This window comes from Netta rufina (genome assembly GCF_964035555.1).
Source record: "Netta rufina genome assembly, chromosome: 8".
In the NCBI taxonomy this organism is placed as follows: Eukaryota; Metazoa; Chordata; class Aves; order Anseriformes; family Anatidae; genus Netta; species Netta rufina.
In genome coordinates, this window is record NC_140131.1 from 23,301,021 (window position 1) to 23,323,822 (window position 22,802).

Below are 22,802 nucleotides of genomic sequence, written 5' to 3' on the forward strand. Positions count from 1 at the left end.
CTTTGGCTGGTTAAATTTTTTGAGTAGTGGTTTTCAAAAACATCTGCTTTTTTATTGAAACTCTGAAAATGTTTTATTTTTGACAAATCTCCACCTGAGGGTTACTGTTCATCTGCCTCATGCCATGGCTGTGTTTGGGCTGGGTTGCTGCAGTGACCTTTGGCAGATGCACAGCTCCTGGTTCCCTGAAAAGCAGGGAGAGAGCCACAGGGCTGGGTGCTGTTGGATGTTCTGCAGCGGTCACTCAAAGTGCTCAGAGGTGGCAAGGAAACTGAAATTGAACTGGTTTGAACTAACTGGAATTTTACTGGTTTGAAGAAACTGCTTATTTTTTGATTTTCCATGTAGTTTTTTTCCATAAGAAAGACCATTTTCCAAAAATCTGAATTCCTAGGTGATAATACCTTACTCTCATCGGTCTATTTGAGGAGTGGTTTGTATAAACATTCCTCTTCTGGGCTGTGTATACAGGTGCTGCATTGCTTGACTTTTCAGCTTCGCGTCCCAGAGCAGGATAATATAGAGAAGTGCCAGCCACAAGCAGCACTTTGGTTTCTGAAGTGCCCACTTCCACGTTGCTCGCAGTGATAGAGCTGTGCTTACAGCGAAGTGGGGCCCTCCGTGTCGCTTAGATCTGAGATGGTATCTCACGGCGTCACTGTTTGTCTCTGCTGCCCAAGATAAAAATTTGGAAGAACAAATTGAAAAATAAGTGAGCAATTTATTACGTGAAGCAATACTTGTCTGCTGCTTTCTTTAGTAATTTGTTGTTGTCAGTGTCTTTTTCAAAGTAGCACCGCAGTCTTCTTGCGAGTGCCTAAATCTAATCTAGCAGACCGAAGCTGATGTTCTGTGCTTTTTGAGTATTTTCAGGATGTGCATGTTACAACATTAATTTGGGTGGTTCTTTAGATGAATGCAAAGATTTAACGTGTAAAGATGAAACTAATTAAAAAGAAATGCATTATAAAAGACTCATTCATTATAAAAGGCTGGTCTGTTAGACTGTATTTTTTTTTTTTATTATTGTAGTTAGTAGAATGAAATAGGTGTCTATCTCTTGTTCCCTTTGCATTTATCTCTCTTCCCCCTTGCATTTTAGGATGTGCCGTATGAGATTTTCACAAGCCTGAACTGCATCTCCCCGTAATCACTGGTAAAGAACGTGCAAGTTTGATGCTCCTGCCTGGAGCCCTGCCACCTTCCCAAGAGCAGTGGGTCTGTAGTGGATGGTGGGATGCCTGCCTTCTGGTGGGCTTACACACCGTCTCGAGAAGTAGCTGAAGAGGTTTAGATGCTCTCTGGTTCTAGAGTACGGTGATTTTGGCAGTCTTGTTACGTGTTTGTGTCCATGCTTTGTCTCTTCTTTTCATGCTGGGATCTTTTTAGCAGCGCAGAGGTGATGCAGAGATTGCTGATTTCTCTGAAGTCCAGCTACTGTTTTGGGATTTGTTCCTGGCTGGTTCTGCCAACAGCGTCGCTCCAAATAATCACATTACGTTTTTGATCCCCAGCTGTTTTTTTTCTTTTTTGAGTTCAGTACTCCTCAAAAGCTAAACGCTGGGAAAGCAAACTGCTCGTGCTAAAACCAAGGAACGGAGATTTCAGAAAATATCTGCAAGGCAGGAAACTTCTTTGTGGTGCTGTGGTGAGAGGTGTGTATCTGGAGGTTTTCAGCAGTAGCTCCCTTTCTGCTTGCCTCTGGTGTGTCCTTTAACAATCCCACCCCACTGCAGCCCCCGCAGTCCTTGGGCACAGTTCACAGCAGCCACAGAGTTTGGTTGCTTTTGGGCCTAAGAGGATTAATTTCCCTTTCCCTCTTCCTGTGCGATAGATATTCATGGGCTCAGCAAACAGGCAGTGTTCTTATCAGTCCTGCACTTTTGTGTTTCGCACTGGTATTTGCAGGTTTACTTTGCATTTTCTGGTAAAGACACTGGAAAATCTTACTGCCGTTCCTTTCCTGTTTTCTTAATCCTTTATCCTTTTCCTTCATCTTAAGCTTGACTGATTTTCCTGACTCCTATCAATGTGGTATTTTAATACATGATGCCAAATGCAGACCGACTTGATGGTCTGTTTTGGGGGAGAAAGACAAAAACGACGACAGAAATGAGGTGTGCATCCCTGCGAGGTCAGGTTACTCCTCTGCACCAAATGATCTCTCTCTGGTGCTCTAATGAGCTCTTAAATATTTTTTACTGTGCTTCCTCACTGTCCTCAAGCTTTCCACTGGAGAACAGCGTGGATCCCACGCAGCAGCGGTGCCTGGCCAGGCTGCTGTAGCTGTTCTCGTTGGTTGCAGCTCTGTGCGTTTCTGATATTAGCATCATATTTTTAGTTTCTCCTCGGAGAACTCCTCCCCCGGTTAAAAGCTGGCCTTCTCTTGCTAGATAAAGTAGGTGTATTGCCTCTCCGTGGCTTCCCTGTCGTTTTGGTTTGAAATGACAATAGGTGTGCCTGGCAGCTAACATTTGAATAGTGAGTGTCTTGCTTAAAATGCATAAGATGGAGATGTATACATTCCTCTCTAATTGCAGGAAATTGCAAATCCGGGCAAAATTTGGAATGCAGCTGCTTGTATAATTACATATTCTGTCAGTTGCTGTAGCTCAGCTTTACAACCCTTCAGAAATGTCTTCAGAGTTTATAGTAGAAATAACGCACCCATTAATATTACTTTCATATCAGTTTATTCTTCATCAACTCCAAAGGCCTAAGGTTTTTCCTCTCGCTGAATTTGACTTAAAAGTCAGTAATTATACTAAAGTGAAATTTTGCTGCAGCTATTAGCTATTTGATAAGCCAGAGCTTTGAGTTTTCAGTAAGAAATACCCACGTATGTACCTTGAACCAGTTTGATCTGCTTACTGTTTCAGGTATTGGATATATGCAGACTATGTTTTGTGGCTCGTGAAACAGAAGGTAGTGGGGTCATGGAAAAGATTATTGATAGATTATTATCTATCATATAGATTATTGGTAACTTTTACTATCTGCTACTGATGAATAAGGTACGGATCACAATTCAGGGCTTAACGAAACGTGATGGTCCCACTTACACCACCATCACAATTAGAAAATGATAGTTGGTGCTTCTAGGTGAGAGGTTAGAGAAGTGTAACTGAACCAAGGCGAAGGTGTTGCTGGATCATGTTGTGTAAGTTCCTAGACAGAAGTGGCGCTTGGAAAGTAAAAGTCTTTTTTTAGGTGGAAAATGGCATAACAAGACGCAGTGGCTGAGGCAGAACTTAGCAAAAAGACGGACATTTTAAACCATAAATACATCTTACTGCTGAAATAGCATTGCGATAGGGTAGGGTTTTGATCAACTGGAGCTTGTGTTTAAAAAAAAAAAGAAAAAAGTTTGTTTCTAGAAGAGACCCTGTAGCTCACCAAAATGTAGAAATTATTAGGTGAAATACTGCAGCCTGTGCTGTGCAGAAGGTTAGACTACTTAAGCAGTTCATTTTGGCTTTAAATCTCTAAATGCATGTGTGTGTTGCTATTAAATGGGCTATTTCAGACGAACATCAAATCTCTCTGTGTACAATCAAGGATCACACAAGAAGAAAGAAACCTCATTTAGGCAGGACATTGTAGGAAATGTTCAGCTGTTAAAATAGGAAATGATGGTTTCCAGGGTTTTTAACTGGTTACTCTCTCAGGTTGCAGAAACTGCTGCAGAAAATTAAAAACCTTGAAAGCTTCTAGCAAAGAAGCTTCATTCAATGAGACAAGTTTACAGAGCTGCAGTGCTAACTCTATAGCTTTCATAGCGGCTTGAAATGACATTTGGGCAAGTTATTAGAGGACATGAATTGGAAATTAGAATAAGGAAGCAGGTGTTTTACTCTAAAAAATACCTCAGTGTTGTAGTGCTTCCAGAAGAGCTGATTGCAGAGACTTGCTGTTACTTTATTCGTGGCTTTCTGTATAAGCAGCAAGTGCCTTTAGATACTTTTCTGAACATTGGGGGTCTGATTTTTTTGGAAGATGCTGCTCAGCAGGTGTTTGAATTTCACAGGGCTGTGTCGTGGCGTGTCCTGTCTCCCCCTGCTATGGAAGGAAAGCATTTATCATACACTGAAGTATGACTTAAAACAGTTTGGCTAGTCAATTTTTTTTTATTTGTTCATTGTTAAAGAAATGTGAAGCCCTGACCCCACTTATGTGTGAAAAAGGATTCCCTTTTATGCCTTTAGAGATGCACAGTGTTTGGGTTATGACTGTCTGTTCTGTACAGAAAACAGCCACACAGACATGGAGAGCAGTGCTCGTGGTTTGTTCAGTTCCTGCTCATCTCTGACGAAGTTTGGGGTGAACTCTGCTTGAGCATCTGCTTCCCCAGACGGACAGTGGTGGGTGTTTTCAGCACTTCTCCGTTCCTGTGTGTGCAGTAAGGTGCAGAAAGTGTATTTCCATAGTCAGTGCATTCTTGTACAGGCACACAGAAAGGTGGTGGGTGGGAATTCTGGGATCCCTGTGACTGGTTTTATTGTTTTCCGCTTTTATTTAATACTTACAAGTCCTTCTGCTATGCTTATAGTGGACTCTGCTCTTTCCCCTGCTATGTTTTTGATCCTTTTGCTTATTACTTCCTTTTGTTCTCTTTCCTTTTGCACTTGGTGCTGTTTTTTCCATGCAGGCAGAGAGGGCTTTCTTAAAAGTAATCTGCAAATCCTTCTCTATCGTGCTCCCTGTATCCCAGATAGACTGTCAGCAGTTCTGCAAGGCTTTTCTTGGAGGAGGTGGTGGTGGGATAAACCCTGAGACAGAGCAAAGGGTATATATAAATAATGATCGTTTATAAGCTGTGTTATTTTAGTCGTTATGAAGACAAGTGTTCGCAAGGTTCAGCCGCTGGGCTGATAGGGATAAGTCTGCAAACTTCGAAACCAGCCTTGTTTTGCTCTGCCTGTTTTCCAGCACTCGGCTGTCAGGATTTCTGCACAGCATCCCCGACGGCAGTCTCTGAGCGATGCCCGTATCTCCATCATTATCCCGCTTTCATTTTTTACTCATAGATCTGTATCTGTAAGTGATGCTTGCCTGCTGGCTGAGTCTGCTCGGTACACGTGGAGATGGAGAGCTCGGAGGGCAGCTCCTGTAGCTGGGGGAATGCCTCCCAGTGCCGTGTTGGGATGTTGCCATGCCCTGGGGAGCAGCTCAGAGCCAGCCAGGTGAGTGCACCAGCTGGCCTGGCAGCCCTTTCCTATTCCTGCAAAATATTTTCTATTTTCCCCTAATTAACCAAGTAATTCACAGCATGTAATATTCCGCTTCACCCTTTTCAGCTCTTCAAATACAGGGGGCTGTTGTGGATATGATAGCTTTAAAGTAAAGCTCTGAAGCGTGCTTCCTTTGGGAATAAATATCCTGCGAGTTGGCTGCTGTTTGGTGTTTTCGGAGGAACTGGATGAGTTGATGAAAGGGGTTGGGCGATTACGCCCCCGATAGCAGAGGCAGTGTGACTTAATGGTGTGGATATCTCATCCATTCATATTTCCTAATTTCCTTTCCCTGCCCAACCCCAAAAGACAAGATCTGAGTTTTTTTGTTCGTTCCGTGTGGCTCCGAGCACAAAGGAGCAGGTTGCACCGTGCTTTCTAGCAAGGACTGGCATCGCATCTCGTGTTATTTGTGTTGAGTGGGAAGAATAATTTGTGTTTTGTGTCATATGCATATAGGGTCTTCTCCATTCATAAGAGAAATGTGGGAGAGGTGAGTAGTCAGATAGGACTGGAGGCAGCAAATGTGCTGTTTGGAGGCTCGTGCAGCTTGTTTTGGGAACAATAGCGTTGTTATAGCCATTTCTGCAGTGCTCTTGGAGTGATTTGAAGAGATTGTGTTTTAAAAATAGTGACATGATTCCAGTCCTTATCAGCCACTTCAAAAGGAGCTCCACAATTTGGTTTGCTGCTGCTTCCTCGAAGCAGCGTGTTCAGAAAATGGAAGTGCTCCTGTGCTCTCACCCTTATTCTCTTCCTTGAAAAAGGTGTTTGGACCTTTTGTTGCTGCATCCCTAGCTCTGGTGGCTTCCCTCATGCATGTACCTGAGTGGGGCACAGTGTTTGCTGTTTGAGGCTTCTGGGTTGCCACGTGAAGTTTTTCCGAGCTGAATTATTGACATCCAGCGTTTGGAAGATTGCCACTATTGTTAGGTCGTTCCTGGAAATGATTTCAACAATGTTACATGTGGTTTTCTAGATCTTGTAGGATCATTTTAGGATGTTGTACATTTTGGCCAAATTCTCCCCAAGTCTGTTCCCATCCGTCTTGCTGCTTAGCAGAAAAAGAACAATTTTTTTGCATCATTTTTATTGCACTTTTTGTTAGCAAGCTGTTAAAACTCGGAGGCAGAGCAGCCTCGTGGGGATCTTTCCGCGCCATGCAGAATGAGACACAAAACCCCAGGCAGCTCGTTACCAGCGAGGTGCAGGCAAATGCGAGGGAGCTGAGGAAACCACAGCAATTAGGAAGGGCTGGAAGGGCTGATATTGGAGGGGAGATTGGATGAGCTAAATGGATTGCTCATCGTCAGCAGTTGGTGAGAGCAGACCTCCCACAAAGCGGGCAGCTGGAGGCTGGGACTGTCCCCATGACAAATGCATACACCATCCAGAGAAAGCGAGTCTGGGTAGTACTCTTCTGGCCTCAAAACCTCAGAACATGCGGAGAAAGTGGGAAGCAGCTTGTGCAAAGTGTCAGACACGTTACCCTTTCCAAGAAGTGCTCACCAAACCCATCGCTATGAAATTTATTCCAAGCTAGAAGATTCCCAGGGCTGAAAAGAGCTGAGATGCCACTGGCTGTCCTTCTCATCCAGCCACCTACCTTAGGTAGGAGAAATTTTAGAAAAGGTGGTGGCAGGGAAGCTAACAGTGTCCGTGCAGGATTGAGGTCCCTCCTGTGCATCAGCACACAAGTCAATACGCTGCAGCAGGGACCGAGCTGAGCTGCCTGCCCCTTGTTTCTTAGTTTCTCACTTTTCCCAGTGGATGTGGCAATGTGTGGGTTGGGCTCACCCTTTTCTGCTTTGGCCTGGCTGTTTTCCTCAATTGCACCTCAGCCTTAGTATGTGTTTTTTGTTGTTTTTTTTTTTTTTTTTTTTTTTTGAAAAACAGCCTTGGTTGTGGCCCTGTCCCTGGGAGAAGACAAAGCCACTTGTGCCTTGCCTTCTCCTGTAAAATTGTTGTAGTTTTTCCTTTAGCTTTTAATTTTTAATATGTTTTGAAACCTGCAGTAGCCTTCTGGAAGACTACCAGAGATCAAGGAGCAGTCAGGGCAGCGTGGCCACTCTCCTGTCCCCAGCAGAGTTGTTGGCATGGTGAGGCAGGGTCGGAGGGCACCAGCAGGAGTATGATAAGTAAGTAACTGCTCCGTTGTACTTAGAGGCATGCAAAAGTGTTGTGAAGAGCTAACCGGATCGGTACTCGCTCCAGAGCGAGGTGTGTGCCAGTTGGAAGATGTGGATTTCCCATCAGCTGATTCCCTCTGTGTTTGGTGTGGCTTTTCTCAGAACACGCAGGGTCCCTCTGGGATGAGGTGGTTCCTGTAGCAGTGGAAACGATGATTATCTTGTTGTATTTATTCGGAGAGGATGTGCAGCAGCTGTCAGGCAGCACCATGAGCCTAACTGGGAGTCGAAGTTCCAGCTGCTAGATTGAGACTGAAAGGATAGAGAGGGGCAGGCACAAAATGCTGAGGCTCCTTACCTTTTGTAGTGTGTTTGCCTAATGTGCGGTGGTCTGCTGAGATTGTTTTGCAGTACAGAATAATCATTGTGTGCTGACTAATGGGAGATAGCAAGCTGTTAAAAAGCATCAATTAATCATGCAGGAGGGAGGTTATCGAGTGTTTTCACAAGTCTTCAGGATGTGAAGAGTGAAGAACATTACTTGAAGGTAACCTCTAGAGACTTCAGCTGTTCAACAAGGATATTTGTGAACATATGTGGTTGCAGAACTTACTCTTACCAGGAAGAGCAGAGCAAAAAATAAACCGAACTAGTTACCCAACTCCAGATTTCTGTGATATAAATAGCGCTTTACAAAACTTGCTGTCTTATTTCATAGCCATTATATTGAAATTTTCTCTTACCAAATTAATCTAGAATTTTTTCTGTCCCAGAAAACGTTGGTTCTCCTTAGAGAAGCTTACAGGAGGCAGCATGTGCAGTGCCATCCTCATACTTTTGTTTCCCTGAGTGCTTTACAGCTAGGTTGTTGTCCTTGTCTTTACAGCTGCTCCTTCTTCACTACAGTAATTCCTATCGCAGCTGTTCCTATGATGAGTTAAAACTCAGCACACTTACTGCTGAGAGGAGCGTGCTCTTCCATTGTGTGCCTTGCACAATAGGTAATAAAATCCTCCATTTTTGGCTGGTATGAAAACCTATGTTTCATTAGGAGTACTTTTATACAGCCCTACTAGTGCTCTGCCTGAGTTTAATGCAAAAAAAAAAAAATAACGTTTTGTGGACTCTGTTTGCTTGGTGATTTCGTTCTCTGTAAGTAAGAGGAAATGTTCCCTGTTCTGGATTCCGGTGTTAAATCCACTTTGTGCAGACTTCACTTGCCATTTATTCATTGGCAGTGGTAAGCCCAGGTAACATTGAATTTATTTTTTCAGTTTTGTTTCTTCTAAATTGTCGTTAGAGGATTGGTCAGCAGCTATTCGTTTTGCCAACAGCAAGAGGTGTCCTGGGGTTCCTTAGGGATTATGATAAAGAGGGACCCTTGGCTCTTGAACAAGGGCGAGGAGAGACTTCTCTCTGCTACAGCTCTCTATTCAAACGCCTCAGTCAACAGAGGTCTCCTTTAACAGATGGTTCTGCGTTGATAAAGCCTTTAAGATGTTGAGAAAAATTCAGAGGAACCTACTCCTTTTCTGACTTGATTGATTTTCTTGATCTTTGTTGAGGGTAGGGAGGGATAACACATCAGAAGACTCTGGAGAGGATTAATTACTTGGCTGCCAAACAGATGAAGATAATTCTGATAAAAGGCTTGGGATAAGTGAACGAAGCCCTCACTACATTGGTGTCAGTGGAGAAATTCAGCTGCAATTGCAGCTCTGAGTGATTTCTGGTGGTTGAGATACCAAAATATCCCTGACCTTACAGAGGACTGGTCTGAGCCCTGACACGTGAGATACAAACATCCTAATGTAGATCTGCAGAATGAAAACGCCCAGGAGAAGTTCATCCTCACCTCTGGCCAGGGAAGGAAGGGGCTGCAGAGCAGCCACGAGGCTGGAAGGAGGGGTAGCATCAGCACTGAGCTTTGGCCGAAGGATTTGCCCACAGAGCTGCAGTGGAGCATTTCATGGTTCGTTATCCTCACAGTAGGAAACAATGTCGTAATCTGAAGCTGAGTATCTAACTCAAATTTTCATCCAATTGATCTTCCTGTGCCTTTGTTGGCAAACTCTGGTCTCTCACTACCTACTCTTTCACTTCCAGGATCTCAAACAAGTTATGTCTCTGCATAAATGGCATATTTGGAGCTCTTCAGGTCTTACGAGGCTTGTTTCCTGGGCTGAGTCTCATTGGGTGACCTGCATTGAGTTCTTTGGTTTCCACGTGTTTTTTTTTTTTGTTTTCTGAAAACTTGCTGTTTTTCTGCTGAGCTGCTTAGGCAGCTGGCTATGCTACCACAGCAGAAGGCTTTGAGACCCCGTGGTCTTTCTGCTCTGCTGCCAGCTGTGTGGGTTCGGCTGATGGAGAAGTGCACTGGAAGAGCTGTGACAAAGTAAAATGGGAAATGTTTATGGGGTGGGAAGGAGCCAGGATGGCCCCTCTGTGGACTGCCACGTGCCAGGCTGCCCTTCCCCACCCAGGATTTCCCCCTGTGATCTCTGGGTGTGTGTTAAACTTGACCACAGCCACCACCTGGAGATGGTATGAGACACACCGTGCCGTTGGACCACGAGCCGTTTCCCCGAGGGCCCTCAGCGCAGGGTACCTCTCCTTATGGATGTGTTCCCACTGACAGCTACGTTTGGAGATGAGTCACTGAATTCATGTTTAATCCACTTGTAAAATTGGCAAGGCAATTACCATCTTGCAAGTTCTTCAAATCAAATTGTTAGAGAACATTAAATCAAATGCTTTGGAGAAACCCCAGCGTATACAATTGCTTTTACCCAGACGGTGATTCTGTCACAAGAAAAGCTTTGTTTTATTGGGCCTATCTGCAGAGAAACTGTGTTGCCTGGTGTTCATTTTGTTCTCAGCCTGTACTGCTTTGTCTCTGCTCCCCTGTTTTCATCGTACTACTTGCGGCCCCATAACGAGAACGAAGGAATTTCTAGGTTACGGTTGTCGTTCCTACTTTTTCGCATTGCCAAGTACAGAAAGCATTTGCAAACTTAATTAACACTGTTAGTCATGAAGCAATTAATCTGTTATGACAACACGGTGGCTTAAAGCACGACGGTGATGAAGGTCACTCCGCTAGATCTCCCTTCTTGCTCCGTGTGTTTTGCTCTGAAGCAAAACCACCCACTCGGCAGTGCGAGGGACGAGTGCAGAGCCCTTGGGTATTACTCATCGGCGGAGGGGTTGCTGGACTGTGAAGCTGCAAACAAATTACCACAGGCAGCTTTCTGGTCTCTGGTGCTGCTACCTGATGGAAACCGTGTGTTAGCTTAATTCAGATTGCACTGCCATGCACTTGGGTGTACACTTGGCTCCCGTCTCCTTGGTACATCCCGATCCAAACTTGATGTTTTGTGGTGTTTCCTGGCGTGAGTTTTTCACAGAAACCTACCTTGCTCTTATTTTTTTTTTTTCCCTCTCTACAGGTGAAAGCAAGAGCAGAAGATCTACAGAGAGAGGACTTTCCTGCTACTGTTAGAAAGATCCAGGAAGCTGTGGAACTGAAACTGCTGGATCTTTCAAACCTTTGTGCTCCAAAAAAAAATAAAGTGCATGGCTTGTGCAGGCTGGTGTATAGAAGCAAGCATTCTGCCAGCAAAACAGGCTTCAGCAGATCTGTATCCAAGGAGCCTGCTCCAGCTGTCAGTGCTACAGAGGTGATCAGAGAGCTGCAGATGAGAGAGGCCAGCCTGCAGAGAGAGCTGAAGCAGCTGCGGGAGGAGTGCAGGCAGAGGCTGGACGAAATTGCGGAAGGGTTGGACGGAGTGATTTGTATCTCCCCTTGAAGAGATAAAGCTGGACTGAGAAGAGCAAAGGAGTAGACTTATTTGATCAGAACACATTTGTGCAGCTCGGTATGGGGGAGTGCAAGGTGAGGAACCAAATGTGATTTCTAATTTGTAAGCCCGGGAATCATAACTTGTTACTGCTTTGTGACTTGCACTGGTGCCATAACCTTGGTGGTTCTCTCTGCAGCCTCTTTATTGCTAACCTTGCCAATTAAATTCTGCAGCAGGCCTTAGTGGGAGTGTGCTTAAATCTCCCTTTTATCTTTCAGATTTCTAGTTCTTCTGCCAAGCACTGGGCTCTTTCAGAATGCTCAGCTGCCAGACACAGCATATTTTGAGGCTGCAGATTGAAGTACTAATTGCATTCAACATTTTCCAGCAAGTAGAAGTGTTCATTAGTCAAAAAAAAATCCAGGTATTGGAGCACGTGTGAAGTACCGAGGCTCGGAGATTGGAAATGTTTGCGAAAGCGAGCTATTTTAATTCATCTGGTTTGCATATTTGTGGCAGCTATAATGCAGTCACCGTAAGGAAAAACAAATGCATAATAATAAATAAGGCAGCACACTGCTTTCATTTGCTGCTGTGATGCACTTCAAGTAATTGGGTTCTCAAAGAGAACAAACTAGAAACCAATTCCACCAAGTTATGAGTCACGGGGAGGTAAGTTATGGATCTGCTCTGGGGAAGTTTCTGTAAAGGAGAAGCATGGCCCAGGCTTCCAAGCTTGAGGAGTCTCCGAGCTCTGTCTCTGGAGGCTCCTTTCAGTGGAATATGCAAATGTTTTTCACTTGGCATGCATTTCCTGCCCTTCTCTGTTTTGCTTTCACCAAGGAATATTTTTATATTCTAGTTGTACACTTTCAGGAATAAATGAGTATAAAAGCAAACAGTTCGCTTCTCGTTTTGAATTGCCGCGAGCAGTGGGCTTTCCTCTTGGTCTGGCTCTGCCTGCTGTCCCAGCTCGGTGGGGCTGCTGCCTGACAGCTCTTCTTGGCTCCCTGCTCAGTCAGATGCGTGGCCCAGCTTGTTTCTCCAAGGACCAGGCTTGAGCAGGGCTGGTTTGAAGCACGTGTCCCCACTGTCGGTGGGTACAGCCTTGGGAGCGCGTTGGCTGCTGAGACTGGAAGCACAAGAGCACTTGTTCAGACACAGGCTTCACAGAAAAGTTACTCATGAACGGGAAGGACACCAGTATGTCCTAGACCTAACAAGGATGGCAGCACCCATCTGTCTCTTTCTGAGCATTTCATATCCTCCTCCGGCTTTTATCCAAGGAAATTTTTATGTTGCATCATGTTTAGGTTTAAAACATTGCTCTCAAAAGATCCTTTGTTCTCCTGGGATTTTCAGCAGAGACGAGCAGACAAATATTCTTCAGCAGGGAGAGCGAGCTCGGATTCAAGTGCGGGTCTAGCTCGCAGCTTGCTTATCAGCGTTGTCTTAATGCTGTATGCCTCAATGCATTATGCTGCCATCCACTTAAACTGACAGCAGAAACTCATGAGCTGACTTATTTCCTAACACCAAATATTTGTCAGCATGCAGCTCTCGGTGCAGAGCTTTTCAGTGCTCCTCCAAGGATCCCACTTCAGCAGAGACCGGAGCTGGCAGCGTGTGGCCCTGCTTGACCCCCGAGAATTATTTTTCTCTCTGGTGAAATGTAAAAATGATGGTGTGCTGCGTCCGTATATATGTGTGTGTGCGCTAAGCATAAAAGTTTCCACAGTGAATCTCCGACAGCTGCGTTTACTGCACGGCACAAATCACTGGGGCAAGGTGGCTGTGTTATGGATGGGGAGCTGCCAGCAGGTTGGAGCTGCTCCTGCTTGTCCTGGTGTTAACGTCTCGGCTGAAGCTGAAAGCAGCTTCACAGAGAGAAGATAGCCTTTGTACCCTTGGTGCTGTGCTGGCATCATCTGCTTCAGACGCGTTATGCAAGGAGCAGGGAGAGATGTGGTTGTAATTTTCTGGCGCTGATTTCTCGCTGCCTTTTGGTTTGGGCACCAATTAGCAGTTTGAACAAGCGGATGTTCTGCAGGCTCCCTCGAAGGTAAGCAAGGCGTTTTGGGCTCTTGAGGCTTTGAAATCAACACCTGCAGCCCCCCCTCTCCTGTGCCCCTCTTCTCTGTCAGGAAAGTGAACTCAGTGACCGTGGTTGATATAACCGAGGTTATACCTAACGGAGAGATGTTTGTCACCTCCTACATTGGCACTGGAAGTGTGTGACTTCTTGTGCACGACCACGTCACAACCCACTGGTTTTAAAGGCTGCAGTGACCTTGGACAGCCGGCTCGTCCCTGTGTGAGCGGTGGAAGATGCTGTAAAAGGAGGGTGAAGATGTCTGCTCCGGGGGCGAGTGGCCAGCAACGAGCAGGCGACTCTGCTTGGTCCCTGGCAGATGCTGCGGCAGGCGGCGGATGACTCAAGCAGTACGTTCCATCCACGGGCTCGAGCATGCTCAGGAAATGTTAAGTATTACTTCAGTGAAATTGGAGAGGGTTGTAAACAACCCACTACAGACTGAAAGGCAGCGATACAAGCTGTTAAATGATTTGTCCCTCGCCGTTATCACCAGGCTTATTGTGCGCTTCCTTGTGGAAGCAGGGAGATTTGTCCTAAGGGAACTGAAAAGGGAAGGGTGTGTGTCTGGGTGTTCAACTGAAAAGAACAGTGATGGTGATGCCTTAACATCTGGAACAGGCAGCAGGGGTGATTTTTCTTTTTCTTGTAAGGAGGCTGCAGCAGTTGTCCTTGTTGAGGAGACACTTGGGTTTGAGTTTGGATGCAGGATTTCCAAGTGAGTTCAGAAAGAGGAGCCTGGTGGAAGAGATGGCTGGAAAAGCAGGACACGGGGGTTCTGCCAGCACCCACCAGGGTGCTGTGCACAGGGCTGGGGTACACTCGCTGAAGCCAGGCTGCCTTGCTGGTGCTGTCCCTAAAACACCCATTCTGGTGGTGGTTTCCAAGCATAGCCCCAAGAGAAGCTGCTGCAGGACGTTGGCTGTGCATTTCCTCTTAGGCCATCATGGGGGTGTTGATAGAAAAGCACGGTTTAACCCGCTTCTCTGATGCGATTGGTGCCCGCTTTCCAAACATCTTGCTAGGAAAACGCAATTGGCCATAAATACTTAATTGGCTGGTAACTCTGGCTTGCATCGCGTAGCTAGAAATAGCCCTCCCCAAATAACTGAGCATCAATCAGCTCGCAGTCAAAACAGGAGGTTTACTTCGCAAAAGGCAAGCGAGGCATCTGCAGTCAGTGCTCCTGACAGCACTGCGCCTGCTGGTAAATAAGGGCTGCAACCTATGTTTAAAAATAAGAGCTGCTGGGAGTAGTGATTTCCAGCGTGGAGTGTTTTGGGTTCCCTGCGGGATTCCTCCACCGGCGCCTGCCGGAGGATGAGCTGGTGGCAGTTAGCGGGGCTGTGTGTGATCCTGCTCGTTTCTCTGCCCCTCAGCCACCTGCAGGATGTGCTGCCAGGCTTTCCCTTTCCTCCTCTTACCGTGGCTGCTGCTCGCAGCTCTCCTGTAACCCCATCTGCCCCACTCTGGCTGTGTGCGCGGTGCCAAGGCTGTTCCTCAGCACCTCGATGAGCTCCGTGACCCCAAATTGCCACCCAGCACCTCCTGCCTGGCCAAGCAGTGCCTCAAGCCACCGACACGGAGAGCAGGAGGGCATTTCACACTGCCCTTTGCCATAGCACTGCTGCAGAGCTCAGCCTGCGGGGTGTTTTCTGCATGCCTTAGGATGTGGGGAGCTGGAGCTGTGCCAGCCACCGGTAGCACCACGGGGACACGGTAGGGCTGTGCCCTGTGCTCTAATGTCAGCTGTTAATTGCCAGCCTCCTGCTGCTCCAGGGCACCAGTTATTGCAGGTTCCCATTTGCATTCCCCATTTTTCATCGCTGCCCTTTCGGGGCCAAGAAGGGGCACCAAAAGGCACCGTAACCGTAAAGCTCGACTGCACCTTATTTACTTGGCATCCTTGTGCCTGCCAAAAACTAATATTAATTTTTTCTCTCAATGAAGGAAATATTCCTCCGATTAGCCACGGGGGCAGCATTTGTTCCAGAAAGCAGCCTTAGCAGGCTGTTCCATCATGCTGTAACTCGTACCAGTGAGTAAGGATGAGCTCCCCATTGATGCGCTCGGGGTCTGCGCCTCCCAGCTCCGTGGCTGGGGCTGGTCACTGGGATGGCCGGGATAGGAAAGGGAGTGATTAGGTTCTGGCTGCTGGAGAGGGGGATTTTTCCTCTTACCCTTCACCTGTGCTTAATTTTTTTTGGAGCAGATGGTGCATTTAGAAAAATCTCTGAATTCATTGCTGGTCCCATGAAGCCCTGGTGCCCAGCTCCCATCCAGGCTGTCCCCAGCTCATTCAGCTTTCCTTGGTGGGAATAATTCAGGGAGTTGCACACATGCTTTTACAGCTGTTTCTGAAGAACTACCATGATTTAGTTCTGGAGATGAATATTATATTCATAAAATTATTACTTTGTTAAATGCTTCCTCAAGAGCATGAAGGTTTAATGCAGTCTCAAGTGTATTTCTATGCAGGAAGTCCACGTGTTTAGGAAAGATGCTTTTACAGAGCCGTTCTCAGGATGTAACTAACAGTGGCATTTCAATAAAGTCAATAAACTTGAGGTAGGGCATGCATCCCCATGCCCTATGAGGTAGGAGAGCATCCCCAGCATGGCTCAGGATGGAGATGGACCCCACACCGTGCAGGGCACCGACGTTCCCAAATCATGGCTTGTCCTTGTCTGACAGCTCGTGGTGAGTAAGTTGTTTGATGCCGAGGTAATGTAGCCCTTTCTAAGTGATTTTGAAAGGCAATCATTGGGATGAAGGGAAACAAAGTTGTTAAACTGCCCCCTGCTTCTTTGGTACCTTCTGGCCTTCCTGCCCGTGCCAAATGCCCGCTGCAGCGTGCGGTTCCTAAATAGGGCCGTGCATCATCTTATTTGTTTGTTTTGGAGAGATCCAGAACTGAAAAACTGGTGTCGGATCATCTGTCAAATGTATTGATAACACCCTCAGCCTGGCTGTTTATCAGCCCCCTGGCCAGTCTGTAGCGAATTCTGCACTGCCTCTGCGAGAGTTGCCTTCAGGGCTTTCTCCTGTGAAAGGGCTTAGGCACTCTTGCAGCTGTATTTAATCATTTCAGTCCCCGAAACATCCTGTGGAGGGTCTTGTTACTGTCAGAAAGGGAAATCCACGGCACCTCTGCCAGAGCTGCATGACCCGGGTGCCCTGCAGCTTTGGAAATAACCTAATAAAGGAGGAAAAGGAAATTAGAGGTCTAATGAAAAGGCTGATCTTTCCACAGGCCGGGCCCTGTGCGTTCGTCCCCGCCGCTCAGAGCATCTCTGAGCCTCACTACGTGTCAAATGAAACGGACTAATGAAATGGATTAGGATCTTAATAGCACATTTGGTGAGCGAAGCTCCCACCCCCAGGCACTCGCTGGTGTGTGTGTGCTAATGGGCACTGCGGGGCCAGAGCCACCCCAGCGCTGTGTGGGGCTGGTGCGGGCTGCCTGTCCCCAGCACCCCCAACCCAGCTTTTGGGGAAAAAAAAAGTGTTTCCGTCCAGAATGAGAAAACACGCTTTTGTGTATAAAGGGGGAAAAAGGGGAGGAAGCAAACTGGTTGCTTTGTTTCTGAAAAATATGGCCAGACTTTATATTAAGGACTTAGTTCTAGTGGGGATGTTTTGGGTGATGGATGATGGATTAAGGAGTCTGCAAGCAGTCGGTGCAGCCCCTGGCTGGGGGCAGCTTCCCTGTACTGCCCCGTGTGCTGGCTTTTCTCTGTCCCCAGCCCTGCCTCTCCTCATGGTGGTTGGCCCCTAAAAGCAACCCAGACAGAGAGCCGAGCCCCTGCCTGCCTCTCGCACCAGCTGCCTCAGCCAGGTACCTTCTGCTCGGGGCTTTTCCTTGCTCCGAGCCCCGAAATCTCAGAAATTCAGGTGACAGCTTGCAGCCCCGGCTGGGTGGCCGCTGAGGTCCAAAGTGTCCTCAGAAAATGTGGATTTAAAGTGAAACGGGAGCCCAAAGAGGTCCTGTGCCTGAAGGACAGGCCTCAGCCTCTGCTGGGGGTTTAGGTGCAGGTCTGGGGGGCTTGGGAGGGGTTTCAGTCATTTGCTACGCAATTAGTCATCGGGTAACGGCGCCTGGTGTCACGGCTGTTTCCATGGCAATGGGACAGACACGGAGCTCTGTGTGTGTTTGTGTGTGTGCATCCCCGCTCCATCACCTGGTTCTGGCCTGGGAGAAGCCCCGAGCCCTCCTGCCCAGGACGTGGGGGCATTTGGGGCCACCCTAACACAGAAAGGCCTTGTCCTGTTGCTCCCACAGCCCTGGTCCTTGCCCCTCACTGCCTGCTGAACAAATATCACACAGAAAAACCAAGGGAGCAGACCCAGAGCAGTGACGTCCCTGCCGGCGGAGGGGAGCATCTCCCAGGCATCACTGACAAAGGAGGGATTCCCCGAGCCCCGCAGCCGCAGCCTGCGAGCAGAGGGCTGTGACAAGCTTCTTATTAATGAGAAATGTCATTAGCCGTGATGTGGAAGACGAGGCCGGGTGAGTTACGGCCCAGCTTGTGTCATTTACAGCGTGCCAGCTGGGTAAGCCTATTTATCCCACTTCTCACCTAAGTGCCAGGTTAGTGTCCCTGTGTCGTGGCGGAGCGCTGCCTGCTCTGTCCCGTTCCTAAACGAAGCCCCTGCTTGTGGTCCTGGCACCCGCTGGCAGCCTGCAGCAGGGTTTGGGGACCTGCTGCACCCCCTTCCCATCCCAGCCAGGTATTTGGGGCCGGGCTGCTGCCTTTCCGCTTGCCGAGCATCGAGATCTAATCCATGTCGAGGGCAAATTTCGGGAGCTGGTGGAGAGCGTCTGGCGGAGAGGTGCAGCGAAGGGACCAAGCGTAATGCAATTGCTTCGTTTGAAGCAATTAGAGCGGAGCAAAACCATGTTTTTATAAGCGGGTTCGGTATTGGGAAGCAGCGCACGGCTGCTTTCTGTGAGCGCGGAGTCGAAAAGCAATTTTCCTGCACGCTGGGGGCAGCGTGGGGGTCTGAGGGGTTTGTGGTGTGGGAAAGGGGATCTGAGGGGTTTGTGGTGTGGGGAAGGGGATCTGAGGGGTTTGTGGTGTGGGGAAGGGGAGGATTTCCAGCCTGTATGGGAACAAGCTCTTGGCTGGAGCCCTGCAAGAAGGACCTGCTGCCAGGGTACGGAGCTCATCCCATTGATCCAGCTTTAGGATTTGGGCACTGTAATGCATCCACTCTGCAGATCTGGAGTTTGCAGCAGGAAGAAAACCACGTAGGAATGCTCCTGCTTCTGCTGGCACTGCATTGATGGGGCCAGGGGGGTCGGCACCCAGCGTGGGAAGGACGCAGGGCAGGAGTGGGAGAGGACTCAGGCAGGTCCCGCTTCCCCCAAAGCACCTCACCCCATAAAGCCCAGCCCGAATTCTGGGCAGGGGCAGCCCCAGGCTTGTGGGAGCTGTGCTGGATGCTGGGCTGGAGGGGCTGTCAAAGCTTTTTCCAGCCAAGGGAATATCCAGAGGGGCTGTTGGGAGGTGCCCTCAGCACCAGCACAGCCTTCTCCTGGCTCTCAGCCTGGCCTCTAACATTCAGCCTGTTGGTATCTAACTAGAAATTAAACCTTATTAGCCTAAACACAGCTGCATCTGCAACAGCCCACTAACCTTTTCCTCCTGAAGCTTTGCTCGTGTCTTAAAAAATCCACGTTTTGCTCTAAGACTGTCAGATTTAATCCTTTTTAAACAGCCTTTTCCCCGGTGAGGCAGCAAGATTTCCCAAGCAGCCCTGAAACTCGCAGATAAGATTTCACTGGAATAAGACATCCAAATTAAGTGAAGCCTCTATTTAAAGCAGCCTTTTGGGGGGTATCCCACTTTGTGTTTGCCTCTAACTTTTAAGCAGCTGTGTTTTTTTTCCTTTTTTTTTTTTTTTTTTTTTTTTTCCTTCTCAGGATAACTCCTCGTGACTTGGCCGGGCACAAGTGGAAGCTCTCAGCTCTGCTGGGCCGTGCTGGGGTGCTCCCTGCTAACGGGGACAGCATGTCAGATTTGTAAGGTATCCCATACACCCTGCAGAGTCCCTTGGGGTTGGTAATGGGGCCACGTTACCCATTGAAGCAGAGGCAGGCAGCCACAAACAGCTCTCAGCTGGCAGACCTGTGACCAAGGGGTTTGTTCTGCAAGGATGGATAGGGTTAGTTTTGTATGGTTTGGGTTTTTTTTAATGATTTTTTTATGGCCATAGAAGTGTGTAACTACCTGATGCTGGTTCACTAGAGGGATGGATGTGAACGCAGCGCTGAAGGAGCCCTGACAGGTAGGGGATGTGGGCGCATATTTCAGGGGTGGCATCACCATTAGTGGTACCAACAACACCCAGAACAGGGGTTTATGGCTGCAATTAAGCCTCCTGCAGGAACAATTTCTTGCTGGGATTTACCTGGCAGCAAGCTCTGCAGCACCAACGTTCCCAGAGCACTGAGGAGGTGCAGAGGAGGAGCACGAGGTGCCGGGCCAGAGGTGTAATCTTTTGCCTCGTGATGACAAGGTGAGGAAAGGGAGACGCTCTGCAGCCTTCTCAGCAGGGATTTCAGGGGATGGGGGGAGGACAAGAGCCAGGACCCTCGTATTCACGAGCTGGTTTGGGCTGCAGGACCACAGCAAAGCAAGCGGAAGCCCTATTTCTTCTCACCTTTTAAAGCAGGGCTGATGAGAGTGAGCTCGGCTGTAAAGCACTTTGTCGTCCAAGGATGAAAATTGCTAGATGAAAGCTTTGTATATTATTTTTTGCTTCAAATACAACTGTTATCATTTAAAGTGATCTTTAGTGGCTGCTTTTGACATCTTCTTTTCAGCCTCGCAGACTTATTTTCATTGGCCTGAAGAGTAAATCTGGCCATTTCTAAGCTGAAACAATTTTCTGCTGGGAATTGAGGCAAGGTCAGAATTAAAGCTAATGCAATATTGTTTGGGACCATTATACGGAAATGGCGTTCGGATGAAAACAAACGGAACGAGGGCCCAAGGAAACAGCAAGAAAGCCGCAGCGCACAGCCGCGATTTTTTCTCATTATGACAGCAGCGCTCCCTTTGAGCTGTCCATAAATTTAGAAATCTTTAAAAAGAGGAAGCAAGAACAAGCCAAAAAAAGAATCAATAAGAACAAGGGGAGGAAAAGCAGCCAGGGTGCGCTTGCACTGGGCTTAATGTGCACCTCCAGGTAATTGCACCCTCATCCCTGCGGCTCCTGCAGGGGCCAGGGAACAGACTTCACTCTTGATCCCTTGACTGTAGTTTTGGGGGTCAAAAGGAGAAGATTTAAAAACAAAACCTGACCAAATCGCTTCATCTGCAGGAGGGTGGGAGCTCTGGCAGCTGCATGTTGCAGATCTGCTTTTTGATCCGCTGTGAGCCCTTCCTGCTCGCGGGAGGAGCAGCACCCGCTTTCCCTTCCCCAGCTCCATTTAAAGTCTCCTCCTTGGCAGTGTTGGTCTACACCAACACTGGAAATTTTCTTATTACGCTGCTTCTTGTCCCAATTGCTTCCTGGCATCTTTCTCTTGGACCTTTTATCCTTTCTGATTATTGTTTTCGTATTTTAGCAGGTTAACCTTCTGGCCACATTGTCTCCTTCACTCTTTTTTAAACACAGAGCTCTTAGCTTGCCCTTCACAATCACTTAATTACCATTTTTTCCACCTGGTCAGTTTAGCCCGTAATTTCCCCAATTTATACTAATCCAGTGCAACATCCAGTAGCTGTATTACTGGCTGGGGCTGCCCTGACCGTAATCGTGGTGGTCACTGCTCCCCCAGCAGCTTTCCCCCGGGCTGTCACCCCGCAGCACAGCCTCGTGCCCCGATGCTGCACGTGATGCCATGTGTTTCTGCTGCAAGATTGCAAGGGGAGTGATTTTGCAATGCTTTTTTTCTTGTTAAATCATCTCTGTTTCACCCAAGGTGTAAGACTTTGCGTATTTCTGATAAAAACAAACAAAAATTGATTTTTGTCTTTTTTTTTTTTTTTTTTCCATGTGACATCTGCCAAGGCTCTTCTCTGCTGTCTTACCTTCAGCGCAGACCCAGCCTTCAGCTCCTCATCCCGCAGCACCAAAGTAAGTTCGTTCCCTTGAGACCACTTTTCCTTCCCCATACGCTCACCCTCCATCAATGCAGGGACAGGGGAAGCTCCAAAAATTGCCTCTCCCCCTTTCCCCCTTTTCCCTGGAGGCAGCAGCCCCGCGGGAGGCTGGTGTCCGTGCTGCTCCCCTCCGCTGCCAGCAGCTGGGCCACGTGGCTCAGGCTCTATTTGCCGGCTTCTGGTTTTGCACTATATATTTTCATTACGGGAAAGAGCTGAGGGCTAAGGATACTTAAACTGTAATAAATACACGAGTCGCTGCTGAAGACTCCCAAACACCGTGATGGAGGCGTGGGGAAGACACAATTACCTTGCGGCGTAATTGAAGCCCTCGGAGAGGTCACTTTATTTCCATACCCCTTAATTTTTTTATGACGAATGGTTCCTAATCTGTGCCTGACAAAAACGCTTGCATGCTGCTGCTGAGAGAGAATATGAGCAAAGGGAAGGGAAGGCAATCCCAGCGTGAAGCATCGCTGATGCCCCCTTTCTGGGCACTTGGCAGGGGGCTGTCTGTGCAAGCGATGCTCCTGCAGGCTCACAGGCCCCAGCTTGCTCCTTGCACATCAGCTGCTGGCCTGGGACAGCCACAAGGACCCCGATGCCACCACCTATGGGGACAGCAGCCCCTGGGGGTGCAGACACTATCCCCAGCCTGGGCGCAGGGAGCCCCAGGAGCTGGGCGAGGGCGCGAGTTGCTGCAGCGTTAACTCTTTGCAGCTCCAAGTTACCCAGCTTTGAGATGGAGCTGAGCATCTGGACGGAAGGGGCTGACAGCTCAATTTTTCCGAAATTTATCGTCCCTGATTACTCGTATGACCCGCTTTGGTTGCAGGCTTTTATCTGTGCCTGCTGCTCGTCGCGCTGTAAATCTGTGTCCAGGCGCGGAGGCTCGGGGGGTACCGTGTAATTTGGCTCTGTATGTTCATTAGTGCTTTCTGATACCGCAGTAAAACCTTTTTGCATAAAAGCGGCCGTTCATTCTCCTGCGGAGAGCGTAAAAGACGACCAATGTTACCCATAAAATTAGGGCTGCGTTTCGGCAGCGACCATCTCCGCGGGAAGCAGCCGCGGCGCTGCCAGGCCAGCTGCCTGCCGTGGTAGCACTGCCCTCGTCCAGGCAGAAAGCAGGGTCCTGAGCGTGCCCGGGGCCACCAGAGGAGACACCACGGGGCCCCCCAGGACCCAAAGGTGCCAGGCTGTGCCCACGGGGCTGCTCCCACCGCAGCTCATCGCTCGCTGCCACCCTCAGCCCCCAGGCTGCTCCCCAGCCACCATCAGGCACGCAGGGAGGGTTCCCGTCAGAGGATGTAATTCCATTCCCCCCCTGCTCCCCGGAGAAATGAGAGTTAAACAATGAAAAGATTGATTTTCCAATGAATGCCAATTTGTTTTCTAAGCGGAATATCAAATTACGGAGGGGTTGGAGAGGG

The 22,802-nt window shown here is 48.1% G+C and overlaps 1 protein-coding gene across 1 annotated transcript in view; it reads left to right on the forward strand.

Annotated features, from left to right (window-relative positions):
• The window catches only part of TEDC1 (tubulin epsilon and delta complex 1), a 68,495-nt gene extending 56,507 nt beyond the window's left edge, over positions 1-11,988 (forward strand). The window contains exon 8 of the mRNA XM_084291100.1: positions 10,810-11,988. Within this exon, the coding sequence (XP_084147226.1) occupies positions 10,810-11,169 (360 nt within the window). The 3' untranslated portion in view covers positions 11,170-11,988. The remainder of the gene's footprint in view (positions 1-10,809) is intronic.
• Positions 11,989-22,802: the final 10,814 nt, after the last annotated feature.